Source organism: Callionymus lyra, chromosome 11 (assembly GCF_982586985.1).
Source record: "Callionymus lyra chromosome 11, fCalLyr1.hap1.1, whole genome shotgun sequence".
Classification (NCBI taxonomy): Eukaryota; Metazoa; Chordata; class Actinopteri; order Syngnathiformes; family Callionymidae; genus Callionymus; species Callionymus lyra.
Window position 1 is genome coordinate 20,602,972 of NC_141828.1, and position 27,995 is coordinate 20,630,966.

Sequence of the window (27,995 nt, forward strand, 5' to 3'; positions counted from 1 at the left end):
GAAGTGTCACTGCTGTTATATTCAACTTTAAATAGACATTTACAGTCACAAACTGTACAACAGCTGGCAGAAGAAGTGCAGGTCGGTTTAAGCGGCGTTACGTTCTATTTGGCTTATGTACAAAGAGTGTAAAAATGTATTTGTTTCCGGACGGAGAGAAGGTTATACTTTTATTATTATGGGTCGATACAAGAAACATTCATCGGAGGCTGCTGGGTAACAAAAAGCAGAGTGAGGAGGCAAAGAGAGGTAGACTGAGGGGGGAGTCTAGAAATGCTGTGAGGGTTCAAGCGGAGACAAGATAGGTTGGGAGCATGCAGGAGCGAGATCTAGTTGTTTTTACTCAGCAAACTCTTTAAACTCCTCTCCACGGCCTCGTCCAGCTCTTCCTCCAGCTCCTCCTTCTTAGACATCGCCAGCTTGGACTCGTAATCACGCACTATCTGGTCTATGTAAGGGGCACTTTGTGTTCCATGAAGCATCAGAGTCCACTCCCTCAGGGCCCCGCGCTGCGGCTCCTCGCCCTGGAAGCCCACCTCGAGGACCCAGGTCCCCCGAGGGTCCTCCCCCCAGGTGTGGGTGGTCATGAAGGGCCACTTGTCGAAGCCCACTTTGGAGTCGTCGTCGCGGGGTCGCCGGCTCAGCAGGATGGACTTGGTGCCCATGGGGGAGGTCATGTTGATGTTAAGGTTGCCGCGGCGACTGGCGTTGACGGTGACCACGGCCTGGACGTGCTCCAGGTAGCGGACGAAGTTGTCTTTGCCCTGGCAGGCGTCAGTGTTGATGCTCAGCACCAGCTTGTCACCCGACTGGATTTTCCTGCAAAGAGAAAAGGAGGTCGTTTGGTGCGTTCTCTTCCTGGAAGCTTTAAAAAGTACATCAACGTTCTGACACGGATACACCCCTCGATGTTCCTCAATGTTTCACACAATGGTGAATCAGAAAAGCTCCGTCAGAGGCGCAGCAATTTAGGAAACAAGCGAGTTTGAAAAGTGGCAATTTTTCTTTTGATTTTTTTGAAGCCCTTTAAATACAGCACTTGACCAACTCGGATTGTTCTGACCTGGATACACAATCACGTCTCTTGAATTTTGAAATTAAATAGACCAGTCCTCTGATGAGATTCTCCACATTCAATTTAACCGAGTTTGAGTGTTGAGTGAGAGATTGACGTCTTCGGAGCTTTATAATTTAAACATAGTGTCTTAAAATAAGAGCCAGGATGAATTGTATCAGTAAATACTAACATCAATTTGAGTGTAAATCAATAGAATCAAAACATTCAAAAAATAAAATGTATAAAATATGTAAATAGTATCAATCTGAAGAAAAAAATGTTTCTAGTTAATGGCATAGTGAAATAAATCACAACTTAATGTGGAATTATGGAGAGAAACAAGGGATGGAATAAGAAAGACTATACACGGGAAGACATGAATAACAAACTTAATAGTACAGTTTGAATTATGGAAATATATGAACGGAAAAAAACATAAACAAGTCTTAAATTATATGATCATGTAAATAGGCAAACGGAGAGGTCGGGAATGCATAACTTTAGACATTATATTGTGAATATTGAATCCTCCATTATGAAACTTGAAAATACTTGTGATTTTTCCAAAATGAAGTGTTCATGTTAAAAACCCTTACATTTAGAATAGAATAGAATAGAATAGAAAATGTTTATTCATCCCCAGAGGGAAAACACAGTTTTACAACAGCACAGTTGAAAATAAAGTGCAAGGAAAAAAAGAAATAATAAAGAGATAATAAAATAAAATAAAACGACTAAATGATGAGATTCATTCACCTGACGGGAACAGGGTTCTTTGTACTTTTTTGCTTGTATTTAGATCCAAACACAACTAAATTCATACATTAATTTTTAGTTTAAAAAATCCTCCAATGGGGGAAGAACATTTTTCTTATAACAACCTCGCTTTTTGTAAGCAATTTGGATAGCATTTCTGTCTTTTAATATCTTGAAATATACTCCATTTATTGCATCGTTTTACTTTTTTTTGCACTGTTTTTAATTGTATCTCTTTCCGCACTACTTTTTGTATATCTTTGTATATATTGCTTATCCTTATCTTTTCCTTATTATAATTTTATGTTACAACCAATCGCTAAGATCCCACAACCAAAGAAAATTCCATGTAAATATATGTACTGGTGAATAAAGCTGATCTTGACATTGATAAACAATTTTTTTGTCTACGACTTAAAATCAGTTGATTTCTTTTTTCCATTAAAAAACAATTGCTTAGATTTTAGCAAACCAAAACAAGAAACAATCTCTTTTATTCCATTATTTTTTTGTCTGTAAATGTTCTCATTTAACATTCTCTCCGTATGTATTCTCCTTTCTAATACATGGTTGAAATATGTATTAACCTTTGACATTTTATTGTTGTGATGATTACGAGATGAAAACGTGAAAAATATGAAGATCTCAACACAAGATCACAACCACACACAGAGCATGAAAGATATTTAAAGCTCCCTAGTGTGACCATCATTTCTAAGGTTTGTTCAGAAACAACGTAGTATCGTATTTTTGTGGCTGTGAGGACAGACAGCTGCTCTCATCTCTCCAGGTGATCATTGGAAAAGAACACAGACACATAAAGCCAGAATTGTAGTCCAAAGAATGTAAGCTGGCTTATTAGAAATCACCGCTGTGAGACTGATTTTTGAAAAATTGAAGGATGGAGCGACAGGAGCAGCTGTCGGTGTGATGAGATCGTGAAACATATAGTTCAATTAAAGTAAATGAAGTGAGATCTTTGAATTATTGTTGAACACTTAAATTCAAATTGAAACTACAGGGTATACTTGTGTTAGACAACGATATAACTCGTTTTTATTTAAAGTATTTGGACTTGTCGGTTAAAAAAAACAATATAGGTCGACCAGTGGAGCCGGAACAGTTGAGGAGTTGATGAGAGAAAAAGAAAGAATGGTGTTGACAAGAAAATGGACGAGATTGAAGCGGAAAATGAGATGTAAATGAAGATGTCAGAGCATCGTTATTTCTCCTTTTTATTTTTAAAAATATTTGGATTTGCTTCTGTACAACTTAATTTTTCTATTTCATTGAACAAACAACACTTTAAAATGAAATTAAATAATAAATAAAATCATAATATAGTGTTAATGATTAGCTAAGAGGAAGATATGATGGAATTTATTAAAATAAGAATTAATTAATAAGAATTTTAAAATTTATCCTGAATTGATCCTGTATGAAACTGGCATCCAGTGAAGAATTCTAAGGATCGGTGAAATGTAAGTTCTCCTACTAGAACGGGTCAGAATTCTCGTTGCAGAGTTTTGTATTGCTGCAGGCGAGACAGCTCCTTCTAGTTTAGACACGAAAATAAACTGTAACAATAGTCTGATTTTGAAGACACAAACGCATGGATTATAAACTCCAGATGTCCAGATTGTGACATAATTTCCCTAAATTTAGAGATAATTGTGAAGAAGAGAATGCAGGCCTGGCGGAGCAGATGAGGGGAGACTATAAGTGCAGATATTTTGCAGAAGAGTGAGTGAAAGTAAGGCATTTGAGGACATTAGTGATGAAATGTTTGAAAACATAGATGGAGGTTGGATGGAAAATACAGGAATAAAAAATGAAAAGTAATTTAATGGTTAATAGTGAACTAATCAAGATAATTTGAATGTTGTTTGTGTTCATAGTTAAGACTATTAGTGATTATCTAACTCTGGATCTCAGCTGATAATGATAACGACTCTTCTTTTGTCGTCTCCTGCTCGACAGCACATTTTGTAGATTAATAGCTTCTGAAGAAGAGAGAGCAGAATCTCTCCTCAGGGCGAAACCGGTGGAGATTAAAAACCACCTCGGCGCACCGCGGGTCTCTGTGTGCCAGCGACTCTGATAATGAGAACTGCTCCTTCAGCTAAGTAAGTCACTGTCAGGCTGAGCAGATAGCGGATCACTGCCAAGCAACAGGTTTGTGTTGTTGTTGTTGCCACTTTTTCATCAGGAAGGCTCGCTGTTATTCAGTCTCTATTTCAAGCAAACACAAAAAAAAGAGGGTTGAGATGACACAACTAGAATAATCTTGTAATTTCCTGTCATATATATGGCTATATGTCTCATTTCCTGGTTTTATTTTGAAGCCCTGATCCCTGTGCGTTTGATGTTGTGTGTGATGAATAAATCATGATCTAAGTTTGTACCAAACTTTTTTTTTCATTGAAATTTTTACATTAGAAAATGTGATTAAGCCCTGCCCACTGAAAACTGGATCCTTCTGGAGATGAGATGTGTTTGGTCAAGCATCGAGGTTTGTCACCACTCGTCATCCATCCCGGAATTCCCCTACCTCCAAGGAACTTGTTGTATAAACAAAGCGGGGCGTCATTAAGCCGGCTGTAATGACGCCGCGCTTTGTTTAAACAACGAAGGAGGAGTGAAGCGAATTTGTTTTAATGGACTCTGCTCTCGTAACCTTTTGTTTGCCGAGATTTCAGACAGGGGAGAACTTTATAAAGTAATAATTTGAAAAACATGGTCATGATGAGAGACTTACTGCATCTTGGAGAGGAAGACTTCAACATTGGAAACATGAGAGTGAGTCAGGAAAATTGGGTTTTCACACCTTTTAAAAATCTCTAGTACATGAATTACACTGTAGTCGTTTTTTTGTGAAGTGACTTATAAGTCTAGGTTTCCTGCTCCGAGTCCTGACAAATGTATCTTTTAGTCCAACTGTTGCTTGCAATAAATTTTCCAAACAAACGTCTTCCTTGGATTCTACAAAGAATAAGGATAACTGTGACATTTTAAAAACCTTTTTTTTTACATTTTTAGAGCCTTAGACCCTTTGTATCTGTCTATTCTTGCATCTCCACCCTGAATGCAGATAAAGATTGAAATGTCTTTCTTTCTATTATTTCTATTCAACATGCATCCACAACTCCCTTTGTCAATAATCCACACAAACGGTCGTCAAGCTTCAGGGTTTGAATGGAACAATGTATGGTTGAAAGTGCTGAGATGAGGGGTGGTGGGGGGGAGAATGGCGTTGAGAGAAAGACATTGTCTTCATGACTGAAATATGGAGGAGATAGACAAGGAAGATGAGATGCAAATAAAGATACCGGAGCAGACGGAGTGGATAAGATGAGGGTAACATCTGCTTTGCTAAAAGATAAATGAAGGGTCAGACTCAGAGAAGCAGGCAGCTGGAGTCTCGGCAAAAATCCAATTTACCAGCTCTGAGATATGAGATATTTTTCCTGATGATGAAGGATTAAAAAATAAATATAGGACCTTCAGTTTACGCTAGATTTTACCTTTTGTGTTAATGAGCGGTGTCCAAACTTTTTTCAAACAGAGCCGTATTTGAAGAAGTCAAAAGGAACAGATGTTAATAGTGATGTCGCCTTTGGAAGTTTAAAATGATTAATGTTTATCCTCACATACAAATAAGTTATTACTATATAAAGTTCTCCCCAGTCTGAAATCTTGGCGAACAAGAGGTTACAAGAGCAGAGTCCATTATGTCTTTTTAATGGCTTCACTCCTCCTCCAGCCAGCTGTAATCATGCACTGCTTTGTTTATACAAAAAGTCCCTTGGAGGTGGAGACTTCCGGGATTGATGACATGCGGTGACAAACCTTGATGTTTGACCAATTACAGCAGAGTCGGCGTGGTTATGGTCAACAAGATTTAATCTCTAAAAAGTGGGCGGGGTAATTTTTAAAGTAATTTTGAAATGTAAATATTTCATTGTAAAGAGAGTTTTGTACAATAGAGTCCTATATCAATTTAAGAGACAATTTAGTTGCCCTTTAATACAAATGGAAGAACATGTGAGACAAAAAAGTAGTTTTTAAATGGGAAAAAAAACAATACGTCAAAAAAAAAGTATGAATTATTTTTTCCCTTCAAGAATTATCTGTGTAAGTCAAAAGATTAAATACAGAAACGTTTGTTGAAAAGAAAAAATGTGAACTCTGTTCTGTTAAAAGCTTTAATGTGGCCCTTCATGACTGTAAAAACATTAAAAACATGTAAAAAAAGAACATTAAATCTTGAATTTTATAAAAATTAAAAAATGACTGAAAATAAAAGTAAAGGTATTTGTGGTAAAGATAAACAATGTTTACCTTGTTACTATAAAGAAGGATGAGATGCATATAAGTATGAAAGCGTTTGCTCAACTGGGTCAATGACATTTACTACTGAATGGTTTCATGTTTGCAGGAGGCTCTCCTTTACATCTTGAAAAGGGCATCATCAACATAATTTATGGAGAAGAGTGACTCACTGGGTCTCCTGGATGGATCCGGCCACGCAGTGGAATCTCTCCGGCACCGTCTTCCATTCCTTGGCCATCTTCACCATCCCGCCGGCGTCCAGCACCCCGTACCCGAAGAGGTGGTTGAACTCCAGGCCGACCCCGTTCCGCCTCCACTGGTGGACCTCGTCGTGGAGCTGGTTCCTCTTGGACGTCAGGACGGACAGATGCTGCATGTCTCTCCAGGTCAGGTCCGGGCTGCGAGTCAAATCATCGAGTGTCTCAATCCAAACACCGTCGAGTCTATTATCTCGCACATGTCGAGTGTCTTCAGTCTGGACTGGTCAACACTGTCAATTATGTTAGTAGAACAGCTGCATCATTATCGTGTTTGCGCAGCAAACACTCTCTTTACTCAGCTCCTCCACAAAGGCCGCCTTCAAGAGGATGCTTTTCTCTACAGATTCTTGCTAATGACGCATTTATTGAACATAACATGTTTGAGGTCAATGCTGTTGTAGAACGTATTTGAGCATTATTACTACAGTGAATGCAATTGTGTCTAAAATTGTCTTAAATGTTTCATATAAATTAGGAGATTAGGAGATGTTTTTGAAATGACCCTTTGGTATAAAGTATAATTGTTAAAGCTTGCTTAATTAAAATTTGTATTCAATTTACTTCCAAAATTTTAAATGTTTTGTCATTTTTTAATGATCAAATTATATTTTAAATTAATATATTACAACATTCGATAATTTCGATATTAAAGGTTGAAAGGTTTTTTTCTCTTTACATAACTTAATGATCATTTATTATTTTGTTTAGTTTTAATTAAACAGTAAAATGTCTTGAGATAACTCTGTTATGATTTGACTCCTTAAATACAATAGGATTATTTTATTTTATCATGAGAAAACACAGGATAATAAGTGATGCATAATAAAGTTAAAAATGTATTTATTACATTTATCATAATGTAATTTAATGCAGTCTTGCATTTCTACAGACTGGCTTTTATGTCATGTCGACTTTTAACCCCTTTAACCCAACTCTCCTTAATTTTCAATGTTTTATCATTTTAGGTTTAAAAAGTGCTATAATAATAATAATAATAATAATAATCTCTATTTATATAGCGCCTTTCTAGACCAGGGTCACAAAGCGCTTGACAGCCATTCACACATACTGATGGGAGTAAATGAAAATGTATTATTAAAAAATATATTATTTATCCATTGTTTATTTACCATTCATTAATTCTATCTAGAAGTGGGGTTCACCCTTTCCCAGTCCCCAATAATGTCTTTATAAATCCGAGAAAAAAAAAGGGCAAGAAAATGACAAGAATGAGTTAAGAACTTGTACTGCACCGGATCAATGGTTGCAGGTCAGAAGCATCGACCGGACGTTGTTTCAAAGAAGCGATAAATAACTAAGAGCACCTCTTAATGCAGCGTTTTAAAAGCCTATTGATCGCCACAGCAGTTTGGTCTGATTACTAATAGAAAGTGTCACGTGAGTGGAGATCTCCTCTCACTCAATATTATTTTCTTCTTCCAGTGGCGTGTTTGACATACTTGGCCTCGATCGCTAACGCGAAGACGCCGGCAGCTTCTGGGGCCGCGGCCGACGTTCCCGAGTGTCGCAGCGTGCAGTTTCCATACAGGTCGGTGGTCGCCTGCAACAACAACAACAACAACAATGTCGTCAGGAAGACCGTCCAGGGAAAAAGTGATGTCAAAAGTGAATGAAAATAAAGGCGTTTATTATGTTGGTTGATTAAATACGTTTGCTGTACCGGTAATTGTTGTTGTGATTGTAGTTTGATTGCAATTAGCGAGGAAAGCCCGAGTGCAAGTTGTGACTCGGTCAATAACCGGGAGGGATCATCACAAAGGCAAACATGGCCGCTTTATTAAGTCGGGGAATAACGAACAGAGACGCCATGACTTCGCTCTCCCTTTTCGCAGGTGCGGTTGGATTCTAATTTCTTTGACCTTAACCAGCTGTATTTGTGTAATAACATTAATCCAGGAATCATCTTTCTGTTGCTACTGCCTGCCAAAGACTCATTTCATTTTTAAAGGGGCAACTAATGTGTTAATTCAAGTGTGTGTTGGACTTCAATTGTACTCTCTTTTCATTAAAACAATTAGATTAGACAATGTGCTTAAGTCCCACCGACTGATTTGTTTGTCTGGAGATGATTTCTTGTTCACCATAATCACATCCACTGTGCTGTGATTGGTCAAGCATCGAGGTCTGTCACTGCGCCTTATCAATCCTCGAAATACCTTAAAAGTGCAACTAATATCAAAACCTGACTAGATCACATGTTTCAAATGTTGAAGTATTCCTCTCCAAGATGCAGTAAGTCCCTCATCATTACCATGTTTTAACGTATTAATTTATAAAGTTTTCCCCTGTCTGAAATCTGGGCGAACTAGAGGTTACAAGAGCAGAGTCTATGACATAATAATGGCTTCACTCCTCCTTCAGCAAGCTGTAATCACGGCCGCTTTGTTTATACAAGTTCCTCGGAGGTGGAAACTTCCAGGATTGGTGACGAGCAGCGACGAACCTCGATAATTGACCAATCACAGCAGAGTGGGTGTGGTAATGGTAACAAGACATAATGTCTAGAAAAAAAGAGTTTTCAGTGGGCGGGGCTTAAGCACATTTACTAATGTAAATATTTGAATGAAAAGAGAGTTTTGGACAAACAGACACATACTGATAAGTACTAAGACACTCAAATCAACACACTAATTCTCTCTTATAGCTAAAACTTTTTTTTAAGATAAATATGTTTTCATCTTCATAAACACAGTGATTGACAGATACTGACAATTTAAAAAATTCTCACCACGCCAGCCTCTGGGTTTCTCTTGCGCCCGTTGCTGAACGTGGACGCCAGAGTGGAGGAGCAGCTCTCGTCGTACAGAGCCGTGCGTCCGTCGTTGATGGCCGAGTTTATGGAGATGGTCCACATACTCGATGCATAACCGTCGCAATTGCAGTCGTCATAGCTACCGCCATCTCCTGATGCCCACACGTAGATGCTGCCTTTCCCTCCTCGGCCCTGGAGTCACAGCGCCAGACGAGGAAATGTCAGTTGAACAATTACAATGTTTGTTTTCACAGTCTAGCCATACTTTAAAAACATATTTAGGCTTAGTTCTGTAAATTGATGCTGGCAGTAAAGGAATTGAATTTTGAGAAATGTGTGCATACATTTATATTTACACTCAACTGTTAAAGAATCTTAATAACTTGAGGAATTAAATAATCAAGCTAGAATATTTTGTTAGATCTAGGACACATTACTAATTTGTAACAGGACCACAAAGGAATTAAATGTAATGCTAAAAATAAGAATGACATGCATTGCATTACAAATACATTCGTTTCAAGTTTCTCTTGTCATTTTTATTTCATATTTTGATCGTTCAGGTCAATTTAAAATTAATTATTAATAATTAGTACCTGACAGTGTGCCTGCAAAGAAAAATAAAATCAATTATTTAATTTCTGTCGATTCTGTTGATTATTACTGTCTGAAATGTGTTTTAATTTGGAAAAAAAGACCAGAATTTCTCGTATAAAGTCATATAAGAAAGTGACTTTTGACATGTCAAGCTTTTACAGTCAAGTTTACTTAAAACTGCTTTTTTTGCAGTTTGTGCCATTTTATTTTGTTGTGTTTTGATGTTTTTATCTTTTGTCAGTCTGTGAAAATAGGACCGTCATTAAACCTGTGTTGCAAAAAGGTTAGGGAATAATCAATGGTCAAATGTAATGTATATAAATAAATCAAATAAATAAACACATATTTATTCCTCTTTACTTCTAGCCTTTTAAATCTCTATATTAATAGTCCGAGGTTAAAAAAGACCTGCGGATTCACCACAGGTGTAACAGAAACATAAAAGCTGCCTCAAGCAAAACCTTCTCTAACAGATGCTGCACCTGTTTGAAAACAAAGAGCTCAAGTGAAGGGTGGAGTGTCACGTCCTTCGCTACATAATGCTTATTTATACCTCCAAATTACAAAAAGAAATGTGTGGCCTTTATCTTCAAATTATAGTTTATATGATTCATAACGAAGTTTTTTGCAAACAGCCGGAAACACGGCCGACTAATGACTCAAATCAACGCATCTGTTGTCGTGCTTACCGACTCTTCCTTAACATGTTTAGCTCATCATTTCCTCTTTACACTGTCGCCTCCATGATTATGATTCAAGACGATCATCTTCAGCTGACCCTCGCCCGCTCGTGCATCTTTTATGATGATTAATTGAGCCGGCTACTGAGAGTGGCACTGTTGGCATGGCAACATCAAGTGTGTCACCCAGACATGGATGACTTTATCGGGAGAAACATTTGACTTAATTCCATGTCATCTTGCCTGCGGAGTCACTCGTTCGTCACCGTGATAGGTTCACATAAAAGTGGTGTATATTGTTTAAGGTTACAAATACATACATTTTTATATACTTTTGAAATGTATAAAGATTACTCTGACTCATTTCTTGACAGATAACATTAATAAGCTTGTGAAAATGTATAAATAAATACGACACGTTTAAATGTTCTTGGCTTTCTTGGCCCTGTTTGAAACCCAGAGGGCGCTGAATCAGTTTTTCCCATTTGTGAAACTGCTGACAGATACTTTTGGAGTCAATTTATCAAGATTACGGCGACTCATTTTAGGAGTTCAAAGCGGTGAATGTATCGCCGCTGCACTTAAAACATCCTCAATGTGTTCACTGAGACTGAAAGATGAAAAAGAAAGGAGCCATTTAAGGGGTTTGAGATTCAAGAAAGATATAAGATATATGTCCAGATATAATTATTAAATCATTCGTTCTTACTTTGTTGACTCCATCTGCCATGGCCTGAAGCGTCAACTCTCGAGGTCCATCGACGGTTTTCCCGTCGTCCGTCGGCCCCCAACTGGCACTGTAGATGTCAATCACCTGCGGCATGTGGCTGATGGACGAGGCCTCGATGATGTCAGTCATGAAGGGCTGATCCAGCATCCTGATCCCTGGTACAGAAGCTTCTATCAACATCTTTTGTTGCGATGAGCAAAACCCAATCAATAGTCTTTTCCCATTTCCTGTGTCTCACGTCGAGAACGTGTTCAATCAGTGTGAGGTGGAAATACTGAGATTGATGGCTGGATTGATTTTGACTTGAAACCGAACTGACCGTAAAATTATACTCAGTGACATCTACTGTGGCTTCATATGTTTGTTGAAGAAGCCCATCATATGAAGAACATGGAGTTTTTTAAAAAACACATTGCTTTCAATTTCAATACAAAATAATCATTCATTTATATGAAAAAGGCATTTGGGGAAATGTTCTTCCCAAAAATCCTGCTCTCAATTAGCACGTTTTAAATTCTGTCGTGGGAGATCGTGTCAGAACGGCCAGAAGGCTGTGATGGAATTACTAGTCATCTGACGAGCCATGTGAGAAAAAAAAAAATAAAAAAAAACATCTAGTCATTTAATCCAGTCTTTATGTGACTATTTTTTGGGTAAAATAAGGTTGTAAGTGATTTATTTTCCCATCTATATTATGATATTTTTTCTTTTACTACAATAGTATTGCCATGCATTTATTTTAACAATTTAATTTTCCAACTTTTTTAAGCATTTGAAATATCGTGATTGAAAGGAGCTCATTGGGAGAGTAAGTCTGCTGTCCGGATCAAGAATTTGGTTCTATTATATGTATTTTATTCCTTATTCATTATCTATATTCATAATATTTATCTATATGGCCTTTTATGGTAATGTATATTATTTCATTTTAATGCATTTTGATTTATTTGATTGATCTCTTTTTATTTAATTTGTATTATTTAATTTATATATTCTATTCTGCTGCCACAACAAATTCCTGTGTTGTGTTTACAGCACTGGCAATGAAAGTTTTCTGATTCTGATAAACATTGACTTAACCCTTGTGTTATCTCAGGGTCAAGGTGACCCGGAGGTGTACGACCTCCCTGGCTGCCAGAAATACATATGCAGTGGTGGAGGTCGTTCACCTTGATCCAAAAGCAACAGAAAAGGATAAAACAACTACATTTGTTTTCGGGGTCTTGGGGTCATCTTGACCCTGAGCTAACACAAAGGCTAACCTAATGAATTTCCCTTAAAGCCACTGCTTTTTCATTGCTTTTCCAAAACTGAATATAGTGTCTTTTCTTATTAAGAATGAACGCAACATATAAAAGGACTATTCTTTTTTTCTTTTTTAGATGCTCTTGACTTGACACGGGAATAAATGTATTTTTTTTTACAGTATATTAATATCTCTCGTGCTAATTGGACTCCTCACGAGGGTGAACGCTAATATAACACCCTTAAGCGTTCAGCCGACCTATATTCTGAAGATAGCACGAGAAGGGCCTGGAAAATATTCGCCGTTATGAAACACCTCGGATCGTTTCGACATCACATGGGATTTGCTTCTCCTGCCCCACGCCCGCCGTCGGCTCATTGTTATTCCCGTCACTGTCAGAATTGCGGCTTGGATGTGACACGCACCTGCCACCTTGGAGTTATAAGCGACTCCCACTCCGCAAATGTTGTTGTTGGCTGCCGCGGACACCTCTCCGGCACATCGTGTGCCGTGACTGTGAAGGGAGGAAGCAGAGGATCCACATTCATTTACTCTCTTTGACAGATTCGGGTGTTATGATAGGGATACAGGTTTTGTCTGCGAGCGTCTCGCGTGGTTACATATATTTGATGGATCGCAGAGGTCGTCGATAATCTATCCGAAGCCCGGCCGAGTGTGTTTGCACATATCGGTGGTTTGTCTGAACCATCTCCCACCGTCCCTGCGCCCCCCCACCGGGACACTGCGGAGAGTCAACCCCTCTCTCCCAGCATGCTTTGCCACAGACAGGGAGCTATTTTTAACACCCAGCTGATTAGCCAGTGAGCTGTGTGCACCCTGACAGTCAGCAACTGCCACACTGACAAACCCAAACACTGAGTCGTCGTCTGAGCAGAAGCGCACCATAAATGAGTGCCGTGGTCGCAGTAGATCACACAGAGATGTGAGCAGATAAGGCGTTATCAGAGAGAAGGTCGCTGGTGTGAACACAGAGAGAAGACTAGTCCTCCTTTATCACCCTCTTCAGTGTGGCTGCAACGTCTATTGTGTTCCATATTGTGTTGAACAATAGCGCCTTTTGTGCTCCACAGTAACAGCCCTTATGGACGTATGCGGAGAGAAGCTGCCACAGTCAGAGAAAAACATGCATGCATGACGCTGGTTAAAGAATACATGTTGTTTCACCTGTTAAACCAGTCGTCCGTGTAACGTGGAAACGGGTACGGGTCGTTGCTGCTGAAGTCGTAACTGGCATCTGCATTCTAAAGACACAAAAGAAAGTGCGTTAACATTATCCAGTTGGACATAAAACGTGAACAGCGGCTACATTTATCAATATTTTAGTAGCTACGATCTTTTCAGAGCAACTCACAAAATGAATTTGTGTTAATTTAAGAATGCGCTTAAGTAATGTTGGTCACTATTGGAAAATATTTTAAATTATATTGTTACTCGGATGCCTCTGAAAAACATGATTTAAAAAAACTTAATGTATCGCATTTAGTTCAATTTGTTGACAATTATATACAATTAAAATCCATATTATGTTCTTAAAAAGATACATACATACATACATACATACATACATAGATACTTTACTGATCCCCAGATGGGAAATGATTTTGTCCAGCAGCAATAAACATCCATAAATACATGTAAAAACAATCAAATAAATACATGGATATACTCAGATAAATACATAAATATAATAAATACATAGAAACGTATAAACTTACATAAACAAATCGTTCAAAAGTTGCCAAAAAAGTGCATGTCAAGCATTAGGGAGAGTTCTATTGTAGCATCTTATTGCATAAGGAACAGAGAATGTCTTAAAGCGTTTCATTCTGCAGTGCATGGAGAGGAGCCTGTCGCTGCAGTTACTCTTCTGAGCTGCCATAGTGTTTTGCAGAGGTTGTCGAGGGTTACTCTGAATGCCTTGCATAAGAGTCTTCGTGATTCATTCATTCATTATTGTGAATTATCGATGTGAATGGACTTAATAGATAACACTTTCTTTCAACACGATCGAAGTTTTAAAAAAATCATATAAATAAAACATGAGAATATAGTCTCATAAAAGGCTTGAAAGACAAAACATGTAAACAATAGTCAGGTGTATTTCCTGACTGACAGGTTTCCTCAATAATACGAGCGATGTACTCGTCAGCAGGTGCTGTTTTTGTCTGTGAGATCACTCTTCCTGTGGCTGAAGGGTTTCTTTTGTGCGTTTATTTGCCTCCAGTTTCATGTCAAACATTACAATTCATCTGTGAAATTTTCTAGAGAGGCAAGATTAACTCACAGAGATAAAGATAGTTTGGCATTAAATATTTGGTCAGGACCCAGCCCAGTCTTTGTCCGCTATGTGCCCAAAGTTAGAATAGGTTTTTAGTTTCAGAAGTTTTTGGTCGTGTGAAAATCTGCTCAGGGATTTACTTATGGACTATTTATTGTTTTTTTATCCTTTTACTTTGCTGTATATCCTTGCCGTGTCCCTCCCTTCGTCGTCTTCTCTGACAGGTTAATGAAACACATCTGAATCCAATTTGCCATTAGCCCCCCTGCAGCTGCGACATAAGCCTCTACGGTTGCAGTGAGTCAAGTCGTCCTCACTTCTATGCTGGAAGAGTTGACCTCCCAATTGTTCCCTGGTTCTTCTCTCGGTACCTCCCTGTGAGCTTTTCAGGTTTCTTCTGTGAGTTTGATTTTTATCTTCTGCACAAACAAGTTTCCGTCTCTGTTGGTTTTTTTTAATTGCATGTGATGGCACTTGCGTTTATTTCTTTTGACCATCTTCCATCTCCGTTTTTTTCCTGGTATTTATTTTTGTTTTCTTACAAATGTCCTTTTGTATTTCATGTATTCAATCCGGTGTTTGTTTTTGTGGCTGAATAAATTGTGAATTCGCTGTTTTGAGTCTTGTCAATTTTAGTTTACCCTTTTAACCGTCTGTGTGCTCTGACAGACTATATAAAGTAATGTTCAGGTTAGATTTCCCTACGAGTTATTTCTTTTTAATTGAAAAACCAAATGAACCATCAAATGATTACATTTTTAAAAAATAGATGGGGATGCTCAAACCTTCAAAAACAGTCATGTTTAAATTCAAATTCAGTTAAAGTCACAACACTGTTTTTAAAAAGGAAAGCCGTGTTAGTCACAAGTGTTTGATACACTGCAGCCATGTTTATTCGCCAACACATCAGATCAATCTCGGGGGGGGCGGATTGACATCTCTGTCAGCTGGCATTTAGGCAAGATGACTCTGTTGGTGACGGAGACTGAGATGAGCAGCTAAAGCAGAGTGACCTGACAGCGAAAAACCTGCAATTATGACAATATGGACGATATTGTAGATGTTTGCGTGGTCATTGGGACACGAGGCAGGAAATGTCCATGTAGATTTTCTGCACTTTAGTTTTGTTAAATATTTTACTATGCAGTATATGTCATTCTGTTGCTGCTTTTCATGGAGCCAATCTTGCTACGTTTTAAATGTCACCAAAGAACATCCTACGTCTTTCTGAGAAACAATGATTCAAAATGGCAGATAAGAGGGGAAACCACCACAAAGACCCCATTAATGAAGAATTTGAAATATCAACACTGTGTTGTAAGTTTAACATTTCTGCCAAAAATAGTTCCTGTACTATATATATATTTTTATATATAATTAAAAATATATACTAGCAAATTACATATTTTTGTGTAGAAAGACGTTGCAAATTACATTTTACAGACAAACCAAAACGTGATGAATCCTCAGTAGCAAAATGAAACAATTGACATATCAAGATGTGATACATTTTGGCTCGGCTGCTAAAGATCTAAGCTGAGCCGCTCCAGCATGTCTTCAATCTCTCTACAGCTGGGGAAAGTGCCAACCCTGTGGAAGACTTCCTGTATCGTTTCAGTCCAGAAAAAGAGACTTCACTGACTTTACAGCTGATGACACTGGAGTGGCTGGTTAAAGGCTGGAAAACTGTCATCAGTGAGCAGAGAAGCAAATGGAGTGCACGAATGCTCCTCCCATGATGCAACACTAATAGACTCAGAGACTCATTAATTCCTCGCGCTATTAGAATGTAAAATTCTTAGTTTGGGGGAGTTGAGTGAAAAGATTATGTATTCCATTCTATTTTAACTTTTGTATCCTTTTTCTTTGAGTTCATTCCTTTTGATCGATGTTCTTCATTTTGATCTATGTTCTTAATGTTTGCACTTCGCTCTTTTCTTTGTACATTGTTCCTGTTCTGTTTATGTAAAAAGTTATAAAGCAGTGAGATCGCCAGAGGGATTAATAATGTCTGAGGTCTATCTAATTTTGTTTCTTGTCTAAGAGGAATTCAGGGAGGTCAAACCCAAAAGGTTCATAATGACTAATTTAGATAATAAACCCTCATACCTATCAGCCTATAGTTTATTAGTACAGCTTTAATCTCCAAGTACATCCTACCACTACATAGAAGACATTTTATTTGATCTATGTCTTGGTGTTTCTTAAAGTATTTAAATGTGAAATTGAAAATAATATAGAAAATAGCCTGTGCAAAAATGTCTTTGTTGGAGTTGCAGTGTCTTATTTGAACCATTTATTATGCACTGCCAAGGAAAACTATTAACGGCTTTTACTATCCAATTCACTATCCAGACTTTCAGCACAACTCAAATGTGGAGCTTTCAGCAATAATTCATCTTGTTTTTTCACATTCAACTCAAGCTACCTGATGGTGATACATCATGAAACTGTGAAAAACTCCCTCACACATTTTGGAAGTGGAGATTATGAAGATGCATTAATGTACGGTATACAGTACATTTGTAATGGGCTGGCTGCAACACACAGTCCGCCAGATGGTTGGCTTAAAATCAAAGAAGAATATCATTCATGTCGATGTGATGACACACACAGATTTTAGTGCTTTTAGAATGAGGTAAGAAACCGACATTATGGATGTTAAGTTAATTCTATCCTATGGGTATGATTTGAGGAAAAATAATTTTGGGTGATAAAAAAAGTTCAAAACATGGTCATGATGAGGGACTTACTGCATTTTCTTTTCGATAGCTTTAAATTTGAGTCTTATAGAAATCCCCTTTTTTATGTTATTCTTTTCCCATGAATGTTTCAACCTTGGATCACCGCCAATAGTCAATTGTAATTGTATTTATTTTGGTCATGTATTTATTCAACAGGCAGCAGGTGCATCTGCAGGAGACCGGGACTATAAGAGAAGCGAAGAGATTGCACTCTGTTGCTCTTGCCTTCACCCACATAAACACAATCTGTAGGCCTCCACACAGCATGATCCATCAATCCAGTGGAGCATGGCAATGAATCACTGCCGCTTATTTTGGGGCAGAGTTTCATCTCCTTTCACGGGCAAATGACAGTAAAAGAAAGTCATAAAAGAGAACGCTGAAGTGGAAGGGTGAAGCATGCTGAATGTTTTTTCGTCCATTTTCAACCCGAGTCCGTAGATTTGATATGCAAACTAGAGTTGGCTTGGGGTCAAAAAAAATGATTTGAAGCTGGAGGCTCAACACATTTGTATCACTGAACCGCACACTTTGTGGTCAAATCCTCACTTTTCTTGGCTTTATCAGTATTCATGAGAAAGTGCATCACATTATGCAGTGGCAACCACACTGGCATTATCTCCGCTTTTGACAGATCAGGCTGCCATCAGGGCTGCCACAGCGCTCTTGGCATTAACATTAAACAGCCCAGCCGGCTGTCCTCCTGTCTCCGCGTCCTCCAGGAGAACAAGGAGACCCGGCGGCCATGACTCGGAAAGCACCTGTCAGTGACAGCCGCACGACAAACAAACCGGCTGAAGTCCACCACCTGACTGCGGCTTTCATCAAAGGACAATGAGAATGTATAGTGCAGGTACTCACGTAATTCGATGCCAGGTCTGGATGCAGATAGTCGATGCCTGAAATGTGATAATGATAATTAGTCAGAGTCAAGGTTGAATCTCAACGTTTCACGCACGTTTCTTATAGCTTAGGGTTTTATTTTGTTAAACAATGCTCAAGACCAATATTTCCAAAGTAAAGCATTCTCTTATCTTGATTTGTGGCTTAAAGTGAAACTGATAGTAAAATTCAAACTTCACCAGTTTTCTACTCACCCTCGTGTCGACTAAGGGTTTGGATTATTTTTCAGAGTAATCTTTTCTTTTTTAGAGTAATAGACAAAATTGTACGTTCATCTTCGTCTTCAACTTCCTCCAAATATACACCTAAAAAACATCCAAATACTTCCATACTGCTCTTCTGTAACGTCCTTCCTGTTTTGACATCTTGACAATAGGAATTGTTTGGAAAATAAAAATAAAAAGTCTATTTTAGTATATATGAAGCTTGTTTATAACAGAGGCTTAAAAGCTAAACATGCAACACAGACTGGAAAAACTTGTGATATCACGATCGCGAGAGCTTCCAAGGTTGACATTAGACTGAAAGTTACAGACGAGCAGTATGGAGGTATTTGGATGTTTTTAAGTGTTTCTTTGGACGAAAAAGTTGACAACTGAGCTCTAGTCTCTACATTAAAATGAACATACATTTTTGCCTTTAACTCTAAAAAGGAACAAATTACTCTAAATCCAAATGAGTGTCAGTAGAATATCACTTTAAATTATTTTTAAGTTGTATACCCTGTAACTGTCAGAAGAGGCAGTCAAACTGTAAAACATAAGAAATAAATAAGGCATTAACCGTATATAGGACAAGAAAATATAAATAAGCAGAACTCATTTTGATGATTTCATGTCTTCATTCTATTCTCAATATTGACAATAAAATATGTTTGATATTGACTGTTTGGGTCAAAGCCTAAAACATAAAAATGTGAGTGAGAGGTGCTAAATGACACACAAAATGGGGAATAAACTGAAAGAAAAAACTGAAATATCCAAATATTTAAGTTTTATAAACAATTTTAACAGCAAATCTAAAAGGTTAATTTTGTCATCCTTTCTACATGTTTAGTCACACTTTGAATGTATGTGGGATGAATAAATACAGGCAACATTTTTTGTCCAGGTCTGTTCTGACCGGAACAGTTGCAAAACAATGCCTCATTTTCGTCAACTGACAGTTTGATTAAAACGTTTTGATAAAATTCTCGACATCCACAACAACAACAACTCCAAGATTAATTTGATTTAAAAGGTTTTTTTTGTAAATTTTGTTAATAAAATATTTAATAAAATGTATGAAATAAAAATCATGTCACCCACAAGATTATAACCAAAAAACTTTCTACCAACAAAAGCATAAATCTGTAAAGAAAAAAAACAGTGGCCGTGCAGACTCAACCGTACTTAAAACTCTCCAGAATCCATCTTTCCATTTCATCACAATAATGTTTTGAACTTTTAGAGCTAATTTGCTAAAAGACAAAGTTAAAACCACTTGGTGAAGTTGGGAAAAAACCCAAATACAGTAGTTAGTAATTATGGTTCAAATATATTTTAATCATTGACATGGTAGCCTGTGGCATATGGCCTCTTAAGGTCTAGAGTAATGGGTCTTCCGATCAAACACCACAGGGAACTCCGCGCTTACCGTCATCCATGATCGCTATGGTGACGCCTCTACCGGTGTAGCCCAGTTGCCAGGCTTCTGCCACATTAAGATCCAGCCCAGGGGTCCCGTCTGCCTGTCCTGTGTTTATCTAAGAGACAATATGGCCAACATACGTGAGTCATGGCGTCCAGTTGAGAGCCAATTAGAGAGAAAATTAGTCAATATGGACGGTGTTGTTGGGACGAGATTGCTGAGATAAAGATTGCTTCAGGGTGGGAAGAGAGAGAGGGGATGTGGGGGGTAAATGTCAACATTGTTACACATTGTTAAATCCTGACAGCCCGACGCAATCTTAGTCACGATCCGAGCACAAGGGAGGAAGAAGGGACAGAAAGGAGTCTGACTTATTAAGGATGGACAATAATGTTGGGGAACGTGGAGGTCCCAGTAATTGGCATGGGAGAATTCGGGAAAAGGTCAGACAGACGGCTGAATGATTACTCACCAGATACCACTGCTTGGTGAAGAGAGGATCGCTCATGTTAACTTCGATGTTGTTGAGGTCTCTGTAGCCGCGCTTCTGACGCCCGAACCCCTCCTGTTCGAAAACATCCTTGACCTGCAAGAAGACCAGAGAAATCACAGAAAAACGGTTCATTATACTATATTATATATGTGTTGATTTTTGATACATAAAAGAAAGTATGATCATGGATTTTCCCATTTCTCTTTGAATTTCAGCTTTAGAACACAAACTCATGACCACAACAGGTGTGAGTTTTATTTATCTGATCTTATGAATATCAGGTCTACAACTCCTGAGGATTTATTTTCACTATTTCTATTTTTATTAATAATGTTTATATGTTTATTTTATAGTTGTCTCATATTTCATTATAATGTATTTAATTGTATTAATCTGATTTTATTTCATCATTTTATTCTCCAACTACAAAAATCTGTTTCTGGGAGAGAGGAAAGTCTGGAGAATTTTTTCCTCTAGGCAAATAATATAAACTTATAAGTAATACATATTAAATAAGCATGATGTGGTGATTGTTAAAAATGACTTTAAATGAATATCATACGTCATGAATAATTGCTCTGGATGAAAAATATGATTTAGTAATTTGGTACTTACTTTATACTGGGATGGAAAATTAGTCATCCTTTATGACGCAAATTCATTATAACGGCAAATTGTGTTTTCAATACAAGGCACATGGAGAATTTATATTGTTATATTAGCCTTGGTGTAAAAGCATATCAATGTCTCCTATCATGATATTTTAATATTTTAATAGAGAAAGATTTATATATTATTCATAATCATGAAGAATAAATAGGGCTGCAGATGTGACGCCATGTTTTTATTACACATTATCTATTATGTTCATATAAAAATTAATATATTTTCTAAGTTGACATATTTTTAATACTTGTTAAATGTTATTCAGCAGAATTACACGTCTAACATCCTTGAAAGGGTAAAATATGATCCACATGTGACATCGACATACATCATGAATACGGTGGTTCTGCCGATGAATAGAACTGAGTTACTACAATATGTCTGGAGGCTTTTTAGCTCCCAATCTGGGTAATACTATTTTAAATCAGTTTGCTTTGTCAGCGGTGACATTATGAGATCAGATATGTGTAGTTAAAAACATTTTAGGTAGATTTTTCTATGGGCAAAAACAGATCTACTTGTAATGTAAATCCTGGAGCTGTTACACGCTGATCAAAATATTATGAATACAGAAAATAATTCACTCGCAGACAGGCCTGCCTTCATCAGAAAAATAGATATAGATAAAAAAGCAGTGAATCATAAGGAAAAACAAGCGATGAGTGCACAAAAATGGCTTTTAGCTACATCTCAGCAGCTCGGCTCATGGTCAGTATATTACAAAATCATTTGAATTGTTGATACATTTATCAGCTGCTAATATTAGTCTGTCTTGCTTTCACATAACAGGCCGTAAAAAAAACTGTTATTTACTCATATTAAAAAAAAAATTTAACATTATTTTAGTTTAAGAAGTTGGCTTGTAGTTTGGAAACACACTAGACAGTGAGACTAATTTTAAAAGAAAATCATATTTTAATTCAAAAAACAATTATTTATTTGTAATAACGAAACATTTTTATTTCTATTGTGAGTGCACTTCATAATCGTAAAACTGGAGAACGGGTCATACCAACAGAAAACCCATGTAAAACATTTCTTTAAAATAGATTTTATATTATCGTCCAGTTTATTTTCCACTTTTACTAACTTAGTCATGATTAATTCAAGCGACATATGATGGGAAACAACATGAATGTTTCTTCCTGCGACCGATCATCGACTGCTGAACACAAAATACATCATCAAATCCAAATCATCTTTTTGAACTGCATTTTTGTTCCTTTTTTACCATCCTTTTGTTCATAATATGACAGGAGTGCTGGAATTCCCCCAGAGACAGGATGTCATGCTGCCCACTCACAACATCAAACAACAGTGTGTGAACCTCTGTCAGTCTCCGCCTGCAACTCACAACACTTCAACACTCTTAAAGTACAGGAAACACTGGTCCAACATTCCCACTCAGCTATCCTTACCCTGTCTCTTTCTCTTCATTACAAACAACTTTCTGATTCATCATCTTCCTCTGTACCTCGTTCTGAATTATAGTTTAGGGTCATGAAAGGTGGCCCTTAATGGCAAGATCAATTTGCAGTGAGATGAGAAAAAAATGATCGAGTAAACAGTCCGTAAAAACACAATAGGAAAGCCAGAAGTGGGCCATGAAGCTCCGCTAATAGATTTCCATGAATAAATAGTCTCCAGGGACTCGAGGAAATCCATCTTATAGACTCTCCAATAGCCTGAGTCACCGCTGAACAGTACGTTGAGTTAATTAGACTAAAGAAATGCTGAAAAATCATGAGATATTCGAAGTGGATGTTTTAAAAGGTCGACAGACGCAAGAATCTTATGATGAATAAGGATCGACGATTCTTCGACCTTCAGTTGCTTTACTGTGGCCATGTGGCATAAACCACTGCTTTAATTCGCATTAATGTACCTTAAGTAGGGTCATAAGGATCCTGCAACAACTTGAGTTTGAAAACATATATTTTTAGACTTTTGTGTTTCCATAATATGTTGTTTTTGTATCTAATAAGCTTGGCCCTCTATTCATTTATGTTTTCATTATTCTTTCATATTTTTGCATAAAATATATAAGTGCGTTAAGATTTTTGAACATGATGCTCAAGAAATTAAGCTTAAATAAGATTTTAGCAGTTTTTTATCGAGCAGAGTGAGGGTTTCAACCTGTTTGTATTTTTTTTTAAAAGGAGTCTTTACACAAATCAACATGTCAAACTGAATCCCCAGAAAACGGAGTGCAACAAAAACCTTTGCAACCCACGAAATACCTTCTCTTCAAGCTCTGCCACCAAGATCCCGAGCCAGGATGATAAATATCTTTAAGAATTGGAGATGTAATGAAATTTGAGACGGGGACAGGATGTATAGTTGTATATTTGTCTTTCAAGAAGAAATGCTATCTTTTTTTGAGTCTGGATTTAAAATTTGTGGAACAAAGATGCTTTAAACTAAATATTTTCATGTAAATGAAAGACTTTTACTTCCAGTTATAGACTGTTTAATGAAGACTTTTTTTTTTCCTGAGAGTCTCTAGTACTGGATTTTATTATGTGGCTCCTAGTCAGACTGGGTTTGACATATTACAGAGGTCGATTTCAAGATTTTTTAATTTTTATTTAAGAAATAATTATTAAAGATTATATCGCATTCACTGCTTTCATTTTTGAGCAGAACACATTTTTAATTTTTCATAATTAAGGGTAAATCATTTTTTTGAAGTCTTTCTATCTTTTGAAAGTCATGAATGCATCATTGAAAAATAAATCATGATTATAATAAAATAAAAAAGACAAGCATGCTTATTATATTGTTGAGTAGCTCCAGTTATCTTTAGCTGACAGCACTTCAACGAGGTCATGTGACTAACAATGGAAGGTGCTTAAGACCTTGAAGCACACATCATTAGAGTCAATGTGACGTAACCCAGTCTGACTGCTGAAGTGTTTTATTATGTAGGAATAAAAAAAACACATTTTGTATTAATGAAAAGAAAAGATGATGTGAATATTTCATCAAACAATGATCTTGAAGGTGAAATACAATGTTTTTATCTTATTATTTATCATATAAATCGACTGTAACCTTGAAAAAATAGTGAATGTTGTTATCAATGTCTATATTTAAAATGTTTAAAATGCTGGTTTGAGTGAGTCAAAAATATATTGAGTTAAAGTTGTCAATACAAGACATTCCCAGGTCAGAAAATTGAGGAGAGACTGTGTAAATCTAACAGTTAAAGCAGCATATAACCATAGCAGCTGCAGAGAAATTAACAAGCAACACTAATGCCGCCAGTGTGACCTCAATCATGGAGGTGATGCAAAGGAATCAATATCTGCACGGTTGCATTCGAGCAGGTCACATATATTTTTTGAAAAGTTGTATAAACCTGAACACATCAGCGCTGTCTTCGTTGGCAGTACAAGCTTTTATCGTCATTAGCACGTCTCACAATAACTTATGAGCTTAGCTGATTATCTGCGTCAGCACTTTTACTTCCTGTGCCCCCAAGGTTAGCAAAAGATTAGTCAAATCCTCTTTAATATATATTTCTTCGTGGAGTTTTAAATCCTTTAAATAAATGCATTTCTAACTTCCAGCTTCACGAGCATAACCTGCCATATTGACACACGATCACACGGCAATTGATTGTTGATCAGATTGCTGCTGCTTTCGATCTTATAGGGGCTCAACATTTGATCAGAAATTAACTTTCCATGGAGGAGAATAACGATCGGTATGGACCACATTATGGATGGAAGTGAGCTGCTTGGTGGAGGTCTGTGCCCTCTTAGTGGCTTTACGTCACCATTTACTGTCAGTCCAGTTAAATAAATATATATACGTATATATATATATATATATATATATATATATATATATATATATATATATGCCCTGCGACAGACTGGCGTCCTGTCCAATTTATGCAGAATTATGGAGAGAAACAAGGAATTAAAAAGTCCTAATAGATCTTTAAGGAAAGAAAAATATAAACATGCATGATAATCATGGGAATCAGGGAAATAAATGAAAAATATTTGTTGGGGGAAAGAAAATATACACAGGAAGACATGAAAAAAAAGGTAATAAATAGTACATAGTAAAGTTCGAATACATGGATATTTCTAGATGGTAAAATAACATAGACGGGTTATAAATTAAATGAGCATATGAATAGACAAACAGACAATAAGGAGTCCTGATGCCATTTACATATTGCTTCTGAACAAACATGCTCACACATTGGCTGAAAATTCTCTAAAGACAGACACACACACACACAAACATACATAACACCATCGTCGGCATACAATTAAATATACATAGATGCAAACATCTTGTCGTAACCGGTCCAAAGCTCTTGCTAATTCAGCGTTATAGTGAGATGATTTTTTTCATGCACTTAATTGTAGTTTTGTACAGATCATGCTATTTAATTTGACTTTTTTTTCCACTAAATGTCAGTCCATGACTGAAGACAAATGTTGGGGACTCCTGGTGAAAGTGACAAAGTATAGAAAAAGGAATGTGTAGAGTAAAAAAACATCTGCTGCGAAGAACATCTGAGTATGTCATACATGTCGTTCTTGTTAGCAACTATGAATCTGTGCGTGGATACATTGTTGTCCTTTGCAGTCAGTCGTCATACTGACCCTATGGTCGTTTTGGAGCCGCTGTCTGCTTCGAGCGCTCCGTTTGCTCCTCCTCCTCGACTCGTCCTGAGGGTAGAAGTGAAACAAGCCCTCGCCGAATGGAACCTGGAAGGCAATGGAGACAGATGAGCTCCAGACATAGCGGTGGGAGAGATTCAAAGGAGGTCAAATCCCTCGGCCTAGTTTTCAGACGACGGGCTGGATTGAGCGATTAATGAAGGACGTGGGCAGAGGGACGAGATGCCTCATCAGGACGTGTCTCCTCCTGCGAAGATTGAAGACCTAATTTGGCGACGAGAAAGACAGGTCTCTTGGAAGAGGTGGATGAGGACTAAAATAGTATTCTGCTGAGACAAAAGCTAATGAAAAACAACAAAAGCCTCTTCATTTGTCGTTCCATGTATCCTGGTTAATTAGGGAACATTACAAGGTAATTCAAATAACACGGACCATGTTTAATGGGGCACATCACATCATGACAAATATAGCAACCGATTACATAACCTGAGAGAGGGGTTGGGGGCGTTAATGGTAGCGGGGGGGATTCGGGGGGGTGCTAGAGGTGATGCACAGAGAAAAGGGGAATCTAGCGATGCTGCACAAAGATATGCTCATCATGAATGGGAGATTGTTACAAAGTGTGCTCATTGTGGAGGCTGGCTTGTTGGGGGAAGAAAAAAAAAGAAATATAAATCCTCATTCAGAGCACCTCCACAGTCGCTGCTACGCCTCGCTGGCACAGGCCCAGCCAATTTCACCCACACGCTTTATTTTGACAACTGACACACACACAGTTAGGAAATCATTCCCGGTGCTCTGGAATAAACAGCCTGTTATTACAAGATGGGATGGAGTTATCAAGATGAAAAGGTGCTTGTCAATAAACATTTTATATATGTGTGTGTATATATGTTTATATATATATGTGTGTGTTAGGTTTCCAGTTCACATCAATGTATACACATTGAAAGAATAGGGGTTTTATTTTGGGCTAACAGGAATCCCCCCCATTTTTCCATCATATTGTCATTTATAAAGTGACATTAAAGTAATATAATAGCTTAAATATTGAGTATAAATATTCACCATTTAAATGTGTTAATTATGTTTTGCTAAAATGTCGCGGCGTACCTGAATATTGCCTGCCACAAAAAAATCTTGTTTAAGTGACATTAAAAGATTAAATCTTTTTTTTTTGCAATATATTTCCTTTAAAAAAAAGAATTACGTACAATATGTGGTGTTGTTTTTGTTGAAGTGTTTTATTTTTTATTTTTTTTAAGCAGCTGTGTTTTTACCTAAACTGGAAAAACAATTCCTTTTTGATCATTTTATATTGTAATGTAATGTATTTTCTTAAGTTAAAATAAATACAATTGTTGGTTTTTTAGTAGTAGTTTCATCAATTCTCTTTGGATTTAATGTATTATCAATCTAAATGTATAATAATGTTATTTCTGGATTGGTTATCGTTTAGTTTATGCTTGTTTTGACACTCTCTGGTATCAGCATTGTTCTGTTTATATCATAAAAAACAACCTAGAAATTGATCAAAATACACCGAATGCTCGTATTATTAAAGGTTTCACGTGCATTTGGTTGGCCTCTCGTCCAGCATCACATTCTCTCGAACCGAGCTCACCTTCCGAGCGCTCTGGTACCCATGTTGCAACGCAAGTTGGTGCGCCTGGTCCTGCGCGTCCTCGTGCAACTGGACCAGGAGATGGTCCGTCAGGACCTTCTCTGCAGCCTGCGTGCTCAGCAGGAACGTGTTCAGAAGAACCATAAATCCCACGGCTGTCCCATGTCCACGCATCGTGACCGGCTGCTTTCAAATCCACGGAGTGAAATGAGGGATGCTCCTTGTTAAAGATGGTAGGAGGAGGAGGAGGAGGAGGAGGAGGAGGAGGAGGAGGAGGAGGAGGAGGAGGAAGAAGGGGATGAAGGAAGAGGAGGTGGGGGGGAATCAGAAGCTTTGCATCTTCTCGTGCGGGGATGATGGTGGAGTTTGTGGAGCTCCAGCTGCGGCTCGATGGAGGAGGAGGAGGTCGTGGGAGAGAAGATGCATCCTCAGCTTTTTCTATCGCTCCTCCCGCTCCTCCTCTCATCCGTAATTCATTTACCTTCATCGATGGGGTAGTTTCTGTGCGTGACGTGACTCCAATGGGCTCCGACGGGTGTGTCTCCTCCGCCTGCCCCGGA

At 37.6% G+C, this 27,995-nt stretch overlaps 2 protein-coding genes across 2 annotated transcripts in view; one reads left to right on the forward strand and one right to left on the reverse strand.

The window, feature by feature from the left end:
• pcsk2 (proprotein convertase subtilisin/kexin type 2) lies at positions 1–27,978 on the reverse strand. Its single transcript, XM_087803113.1, has 12 exons — positions 27,436–27,978; positions 25,794–25,898; positions 20,479–20,592; positions 20,013–20,121; positions 18,336–18,373; positions 13,617–13,693; positions 12,857–12,945; positions 11,165–11,340; positions 9,155–9,370; positions 7,866–7,966; positions 6,316–6,543; positions 1–819 (listed from the first exon to the last, which is right to left on the reverse strand). Exons 1-12 carry the CDS (start codon positions 27,607–27,609, stop codon positions 330–332), a joined length of 1,917 nt encoding a protein of 638 aa, XP_087659239.1. The 5' UTR covers positions 27,610–27,978; the 3' UTR covers positions 1–329.
• Positions 5,164–27,995, forward strand: part of gtpbp2a (GTP binding protein 2a) — a 56,309-nt gene continuing 33,477 nt past the window's right edge. The window contains exon 1 of the mRNA XM_087803115.1: positions 5,164–5,177. The gene's annotated coding sequence lies outside the window, so the exon portion shown is untranslated. The remainder of the gene's footprint in view (positions 5,178–27,995) is intronic.

Coding starts and splice junctions, on each gene's coding strand:
- pcsk2 (XM_087803113.1), bottom strand. CDS start 27,609: ATGCGTGGACATGGGACAGCCGTGGGATTTATGGTTCTTCTGAACACG. Junction 20,593..25,793: donor GGCTCCAAAACGACCATAGG/GTCAGTATGACG, acceptor GTCTTCTTGCAG/GTCAAGGATGTTTTCGAACA. Junction 13,694..18,335: donor CAGACCTGGCATCGAATTAC/GTGAGTACCTGC, acceptor TTGTGTCTTTAG/AATGCAGATGCCAGTTACGA.